The sequence below is a fragment of the Silene latifolia genome, chromosome 7 (assembly GCF_048544455.1).
Source record: "Silene latifolia isolate original U9 population chromosome 7, ASM4854445v1, whole genome shotgun sequence".
In the NCBI taxonomy this organism is placed as follows: domain Eukaryota; kingdom Viridiplantae; phylum Streptophyta; class Magnoliopsida; order Caryophyllales; family Caryophyllaceae; genus Silene; species Silene latifolia.
The window spans coordinates 29833989-29842185 of record NC_133532.1 but is presented as its reverse complement, the minus strand read 5'-3'; the positions used below and the strand labels follow the sequence as shown (position 1 = coordinate 29842185).

Below are 8197 nucleotides of genomic sequence, written 5' to 3'. Positions count from 1 at the left end.
TGTGTTTTAGACTATATTTTCTTATCAGTGTTCTCTTTTAACTGCCCACCAATTTCTTGTAAGATTTTTGGTTAACCTCAATAAAAGTTTGCATTTTTTTATAATAATAATAAAAGTTGCGGTTTTATAAAAAATAATAATAAAAATAACATCAAGAACAACAATAATAATAACAATAACAATATAACAATATAACAATAATAATATTAATAGTAATAATAAAGTTAAATTAATTTAAGTTAATTTAAATTCGGATCGTATAAGTTCAGTTCAGATCATATAAGTTCAGTTCAGTTCAGTTCATATTCTATAAGTTCAGTTCAATTCAGATCATATAAGTTCAGTTCAGTTCAGATCATATAAGTTCAGTTCGGATTTTATAAGTTCAGTTCAGTTCAGTTCAGATACTATAAGTTCAGTTCAGTTCAGATCAGATCCGTTTCAGTTCAAAAGAACATGACCTAATTGATCCAAAAAGACTTAAAACGACCCGACTGACCAACAAACCCAAAATGACCCGACCAGAGCTAACCCGAAATTATAGCAAACCCAAAATAACCCGACCCACACTGGTCCGACCCAAAACCTTATGCGAGTGACCCGTTTATCAGGTTTGGTCACATAAATGATAAACTGAAGACAAGAGTTAAGACCATCCCCAAGCAATGATCATGCTAATTAGGTTACCATTATAGTTAAGTCTTAATTATTTTCCATTTCCCAAAATTTTCCCTTTTCCAATCATTTATCATTTATTCTCCCAAAATAAACTCTCTCTTAACCTATTATTTTTGCTCCCACCCAATAAAAATAGAACAACTCATCTTCACTAGGTCATGAAAGAGGTCAATTTGGTTAGTAAAGGTCACAAATTGACCTTTTAGCTCTCAAGGTCATCCTAATTTTTGTGTTAAGTGGTAATTAATGTGACCAAGTAAGGTCATGACCTAGCAATTGATTTTGCTTGGGATGGTCCCAGAACAAAAGAAAGAGGAGATGAACTCGAAATGAGATGGGGGCATGCCTGAAGAAGAAAAAGAAGAAGAAGAAGAGGAGGCATCATCACATCACTATAATGCTCGCCGTCCTCCGCAACTACTCCATTAACAACAAAATCAAGGTCTGCTCTTTACTTGTAGGATCTCCTTTAATCTATCCTCAACAACTTTACACTCTTTTTCCTTGTTTCTCCACTCTTTCCAATACCCACTTTCAACCTCCTTCTCTTCAGCGCTCTCATTTTGGTAAACTCGTTTTCTCTAACTATTTCAATCCCAAACTTGATCACTTTTCTCTTACTAATGCTTCACTTACTCATTTGATCTTGACAATTTCTCATGTATCCCCTCCTACTGCCCGTAAATGTCTGCGTTTTTCTGCTTGGAAACCCGAGGATTTGCATTTTTTATTACTGGGGTTTCACTCCGGTATTCAGGATTCCGGCTTTGATGCTAAGATTGTTGATTGTTTGTGGGAGATTTTTAAGAGGGTTGGTCATTATAATGACTCTTTTAACTACTTACCTGCGTCTGTTGAGGTTATGGCATCTATGTTTATCAATGTGGGCAACATTATGGAGGCTCAGTCCTTGCTTTCTGCTGCCGAAATCCGAGGAATTTTTCTGCCTAGTAAGGAGATTTTCGCTGGCTTAATTGAGGGTTATGTGAATCGCGCTGAATTACAGAGGGCTGTTTTCATGTATGATAAGATTAAAGGGCAGAATCTCGTCCTGCCAATCTCGTGTTATCGGTCCATTATACATGTTTTAATAAAGGAGTGCAGGGTCGACTATGTGATAAGTGTTTATGAGGATATGGTGAAGGCGGGTTTCGAATTTGGGGATGTCGAAACAAGGAATCTCGAGACTTTGATTGGGGTTTTATGTTGGGATGGGAAGATCAATGATGCAAGGAAACTTGTTAGAAAGATTGTTGCTAATGGATGGAAACCTAGTCGGGTTATTTTGAGTGAGATTGCCAATGTGTATTGCGAGAAGAGGGATTTCGACGATCTTCTAAATTTCTTTGCTGAGATGAACTGTGCCCCCGATATCTTGGTAGGTAATAAAGTTATACATCAGTTGTGCAACATTTTTGGTACTCATAGAGCAGATTGGTTTTTGTGGGAGCTAGAGCAGTTAGGTTTCAGTCCTAATGAGATCACTTTTGGAATCTTGATAGGTTTTTGCTGCCGTGATAAGAAACTTAGAGATGCTTTTTGTTATCTTTCGGAGATTTTTGCGCGAGGTTTGAAACCTGATAGGCATTCCTATAATGCTGTTATTAGTTCTTTGTTTCAGGTAGGCATGAAGGAGCATGCACGGGACATTCTTAACGATATGATTGATAATGGAATTAAACCCGATATTGCAACATATAGGACACTTTTAGCTGGGTATTGTAAAGCTAGACAGTTTAATGAGGTGAAACTTTTGATTAAGGAGATGGCAAGTTGTGGATTAGTTCTTCTCTCACCATCAGAAGATCCGATATGCAAAGCCTTTCATGTTTTGGGTCTTGATCCAATGACCGTGAGAGTTAAAAGGGACAATGATCTCCGGAACTTTCGAACAGAATATATTGATGAACTGGGAAATGGGCTTTACTTAGATGCAGACATGGAGGAGTTTGAAAAGACAGTAGCCGGAATTCTCAAAGATTCATTGGTCCCCGACTTCAGTTTATTGGTTATGAGGCAATGTGGAACTGAGAATCTAATAGAGATAGTGTTAAAATTACATGAGATGGCTCTATGGGGACAAGAATTAATAGTTCCTTTTCTCTCAGAATTAGTAAGACTGTTCAGTAATTCGAATTGTCATACCAAGACAATCCCAGGACTACTGGATGCCAATACGTCTCAGTTCTTTAACAAATTGGATCATGTGACTCTCAACATGCTTATCCAGGCTTTGAGCAAAAAAGGGTGTCTAGATAAGTGCTCTCAACTTTTTGATGAAATGCACCTAAGGCGCTTACCAATTACACAGTCGACGTACAATTCTGTTCTCATTGCCCTTTGCAAGCTTGGGAGACTGACCGGTGTACGTGATTGTTGGGATCTTTTAAGCAAAGGCTTATGGTTTCCGGAATGGAGAGATTTTCTTGTTCTCTTGGACTTCTTTTGTAGCAAAAGAATGCTTAAAGAACTGTTTGAGCTTTTTGATATGATGATCACTTCAAACCCCAACTCACTGATGCAGATTTGTGATGCATTTCTTCAAAAGCTTTGTTCTACTGGTTTCACAAGTGTTGGGCATATGTTGATCAGCGAACTTAGGCAAAATTATGAGCTGGATGACCTTTTCTATAGCCAACTTATTCTAGGGTACTCTGAGGAGAAAAGATTTACTGAAGCCCTAATTATATATGATACATTTCTAGCTGAGAATAATCTTACCATGTCCTCTGAAGCTATTTTGACATTAGTCGCTCTGCTTTGCAAGGCTAACAGATTTGAGCACGCACTTGCTTTAAAGGCTAGAGGTCTCATAGAGTATCCTTCCATCTCATGTTCTATTTTCAGCGCTCTCCTTGATGGTTATTGCAAAATTGGGAGGGTTTCCGAAGCCGATGATTTAATTCTGGAAATGTTATCAATAAACATTCTCCCAAGTGCCGAGATTTATAATACTCTGCTACAAGGTCATTGCAAAATTTGTGATCTCAAGACAAGTAGTAAGCTACTTTGCTCCATGATAAGGAGAAGAATCAGTCTGACATTGTCAAGCTACAAAGATTTGATGTTCCTGTTCTGTAGAAAGAGACTGTTCCACTCAGTATGGGGACTGAAAATACTCATGCTTCTAGAAAAATTCCCCCATTCCGTCATTTATAACACTTTTATATTCTACCTCTTTCGAACTGGTAACCATACTCAAGTTAATGCACTTTTGGATGAACTAGATCGAACGGGACCGAAACTCGATGAAGTTGGTCACAATTTCCTCGTTCATGGGTTTTCTGTTAATGGCAACATTCAAAGATCGCTTGCATATTTTAATGACTTGATGATGAAGGGGCTCAGACCAACCAATCGTAGCCTAAGAGCCATTATACGCTACTTGTGCAACAACGGGAAGGTTCAAAATGCTTTTGAATTATATAATGAAGTTGAGTCAAAAGGCTGGAATGTTAGTTCTACTGTACAATATACACTGCTGCAGAGCCTATTGGATGATGGTAGAATTATTGAAGCAGAAATGTGTCTATCCCCAATTCTGGAGAAATGTCTTTTTTCCGATACTATCAATTATAATAATCTAGTAAGGAAATTTGGACAATATGGAAAATTGGAAACATCAGTCAATCTCCTGGACCAAATTGTGAAGGACAGAAGTATACCAGACCCTTCCTCTTATGATTGTATAGTTCAAAGGTTTTGTGAGTACGACAACTTGGACTGTGCTATGGATTTCCTTGCTGAGATGCTATGTCGGACCCTTAAACCAAGCTTATATACATGGGATTTGCTGATTAACAAATTCTGCATAAAGGGACATACTGCAACAGCAGAAGGGATTTTGCTTTCAATGTCAAAAGTTGATGAAATTCCTACGAAGAGGATGTACTCCTCTGTCATTAACAGATATCGTCTTGAGAACAACTTGTCAAAGGCATCAGAATTACTGCAGAAAATGCAGCAACATGGCTATGAACCTGATTTTTCGACACAGTGGTCACTTATTAGCAGTTTAAGCAACTCTGGCGAACCGCAAGGCGGTTATGGCTCTCAGGGCTTTCTATCAAGACTGTTGGGTGGGAGTGGGTTTCTTGCTGGTGGCCGTACCAAATCCAAACAAGAGTGAATTTGTTCATTGCGAGTAACTAGAGTGAGTCATGTGTGAAACGGTCTCACATGTGAGATCAACCTAGATCTTTCACGGATTCCTCATTTAGTAGGGTTAATGAGTTGGCCAGTCTTAACATGTAGGACCGTCTCATATACATCTGTTGTGCAGTAACTCAGCTTTAGTAGGGTTAATGAGAATTTGTACATGAATCACAACATAATAAAAAATGTGTAAATTTGTTCTCAGGCTTCATTATATTTGTTGGAATTACAGCACGTCTCAATTCTAATTATAATGTGTAAATGAGTTGGTCACATATGAGACACGAGAGACTTTGTCCAGTAAAAGATGAATACAATCTACAGTTCTACATGCATTACAAAAGTATGATTTAGGTTTCTTCAAATTGTAAGTGTCTCTGTAACTGGAGCTAGAATTCACGAATGCTCCGCCAACAGCGTCAATTAGCCTCAATATGACTGCATCCACATTCCTTGCGAACTCCGGTATCATCCATCAGATTTCTTACATTCTCAACAGCATCCCATTTGCTAACAGAAGCAGATATACTCGAAAACAAGACATAATCACCACTTTGGTCTCGCTTCCTTTCAAGCAACTCCTTATAAGCCATTAACCCTAATCCCATATCTCCATTAACCTTACAAGCTCCTAATAGAGTCCTCCAAATAATTGCATTTGGTTCCATTTTCATATTCTTTACGAATTCAAAAGCTTCGCTTACAAGTCCAGCCCGACTAAGCATGTCCACCATGCACCCATAATGTTGAATACTTGGTTCAATGCCATATTCATCCATCATTAGCTTGAAATAGTTTCGACCCTGCTCAACATTCCCAGTATGACTACAAGCAGTCAAAACCGCAATGAATGTAATACCATCACACCATATTTTCTCTCCTTTCATTTGCTGAAACAACTCAACAGCTTCAGTAGCATAACCATGAGAAGCTAAACCTCCTAGTATAGAGTTCCAAGAAGATATATCCTTCTCCTTCATACTCTGAAACACTTGAAGAGCCACCCCAATCTTGCCACATTTGGCGTACATGTCAACAAGAGCATTACCAAGTATAATGTTGAGCTCTTTCGGACCCATCTCTAAAATCGAACCATGAATCTTCTTCCCCACTTCCAAGTCCCCCAAATCAGCACAGGCTGCTAACAGGCTCAGCATAGTGATCTCGTCTGGTACTTGTCCTATACACATCATATTTTCATATATTTCCATCGCCTTTTTAAGAGATTTCTGAAGCACATGTCCAGAAATCATGGCATTCCACGTCACCACATCTTTGCAAGGGGCTTGCTCAAATAATTCCCCCGCCTTTTCCATGTCTCCTCTTTTTGCATACGCTGTGATCATGACATTCCAAGAGACGACATCTTTAACAGGCATTCGGTCGAAAAGAGTCCTGCCATTATTCATGTCACCTCTCCTTGCATACCCTGACGTCATTGCAGTCCATGCTATAACATCCTTTTTCCCAGCATTTTCAAAAATGTCTCGTGCAATACCAATATCCCCCGCAGTAGCATGAAAATATATAAGGGAGTTCCTAGAAGACGAGTTTGACTCGAAACCCAACTTGACTATCCTGCCATGGATACCATGTCCCATATTAACCCAACCGAGCCTCGTACAGGCTTTTAGCACATAAGGGAAAGTGTAAGTGTCAGGCTTAATAAAGTTTGTATCCATTTGGGTATACATATAAAGAGCTTTTACAGGATTGTGACTTTGAGAAGAGCCTCTAATCATAGTATTCCACAAGAAAGTGTCTGGTTTGGGAATTTGATCGAATAGTCGGTATGCATAATCAATTGCGCCGAAGACAGTAATTGCACTAGCAAATATAAGGTCTGTGGTAGACGAAGGTTTGGAGATAAACCCATTAATGACTAAGTGAGCGTGCATTTGCTTGAGGGTTCTAAGATTTGTTACCTTGTGCCAAATGTTTGAAGAAGTTGAACATGTAAGGTTGTTGGGGCTTAACCCCTTTTTCTTTCTTATCATCAGATGTCTGGAATCACATCGTAGTTTAGCATTATAGATGAATTACTACCTATTAAAACGTGCACCAAAACCCACTGCCTAAAACCATTATTTCCTCGGTTCCATTGAATTGTTTGCGTATCCTTTTTGGAAACTATTCACCAAGTGAGAAAAATTTTCAATACAACAACATAAAAGATAGTCATGTGAGATCTTTTTTAAATCGTCTTACCTAGTACATTAGAAATATCAAATTTTTATAATTTTTAATGATATACAACTAAATATACGAACAAAATAATTTGGAACGGAGGAAATACAAGTGTACAACAATAAGGCCCATTTTTTCTCGGCATATTTTCATCTACTTGATTCAAATTTCACTTATTCAATTCAGTTCAACTCAAATCTATTATTTGATTCCTTCATTCAATTCAAATTTCACTCCATTCATTGATTGATTCAATTCACTCCATTCGATTCAAATTTCATTTCAACTTTTTACTCATCTTAAATTTAACAGTTATTATCAATTTTATTATCAATAATACTATTTTTTTTAATATTATTATTCTTTATTCTTTATTATTATTATAATTATAATTAATAATATTGTTATTAATAATGTTATTAATAATTTATTTATTATAATTACTATTTTTATTATTATGAATATTATTATTAAAATGAATAATAATGATATTAATGTTAATATTGTTGTTGTTGTTGTTGTTGTTGTTATTGTTGTTGTTGTTGTTGTTAAAATCAATAACATTTATTATTAATAATATTGATGGGGCACGCCAACCGACTTGACCCACTAGCCAATATGGGGTCATACAAGTCAACACGCTTGCCAGCATGGTTACGGATTCGCTTGGTACCCTACGAATCACGAATCGTTAAAAGCGAATTCTATCAAGTTGATTACTGAAAATACATATAACACATTTTCTATAAGCGAATCGTGAATCGGTAACGCGTATTCATAGTGAATCTGGTAACCATGCTTGCCAAGCCATCATTTGAGGTACACATAGAAACCTATAAATACCTCATTATTCACCAATCAATGGTAAAATACTTCTCACCAACAACTTCCTCTCTCTAGAAGTAAGAGTACTCGAGCTACTATGAGAGGACACGGAGAGCTTAGCTTCAAGCAAGGTCCCGCCTATCCACCAGTACCGCAAGACATCAGAGATGAACCTCTTGCGAACCCTCCGAGGACTTGTTTGTTACGCGTGAAAGATCCATCCGAAGAGAGCAAGCATAGGCTCGAGGTGCCATCTGAGAGGAGCGCGTTGATCCAAACCGGATTCGAGCAATGCTTACTTGAATGTTTTTATTCGAAACAATTTTTTTTACTAATATCATTATTAATATTG

At 37.5% G+C, this 8197-nt stretch overlaps 2 protein-coding genes across 2 annotated transcripts; one reads left to right on the top strand and one right to left on the bottom strand.

Moving 5' to 3' along the window:
• Positions 1 to 1012: 1012 nt before the first annotated feature.
• LOC141589916 (pentatricopeptide repeat-containing protein At5g15280, mitochondrial) lies at positions 1013 to 4807 on the top strand. Its single transcript, XM_074410537.1, has one exon. It carries the CDS (start codon positions 1013 to 1015, stop codon positions 4805 to 4807), a length of 3795 nt encoding a protein of 1264 aa, XP_074266638.1.
• Positions 4808 to 5020: 213 nt separating this feature from the next.
• LOC141592010 (pentatricopeptide repeat-containing protein At5g15300) lies at positions 5021 to 6993 on the bottom strand. The gene has a single exon (XM_074412545.1). It carries the CDS (start codon positions 6828 to 6830, stop codon positions 5253 to 5255), a length of 1578 nt encoding a protein of 525 aa, XP_074268646.1. The 5' UTR covers positions 6831 to 6993; the 3' UTR covers positions 5021 to 5252.
• Positions 6994 to 8197: the final 1204 nt, after the last annotated feature.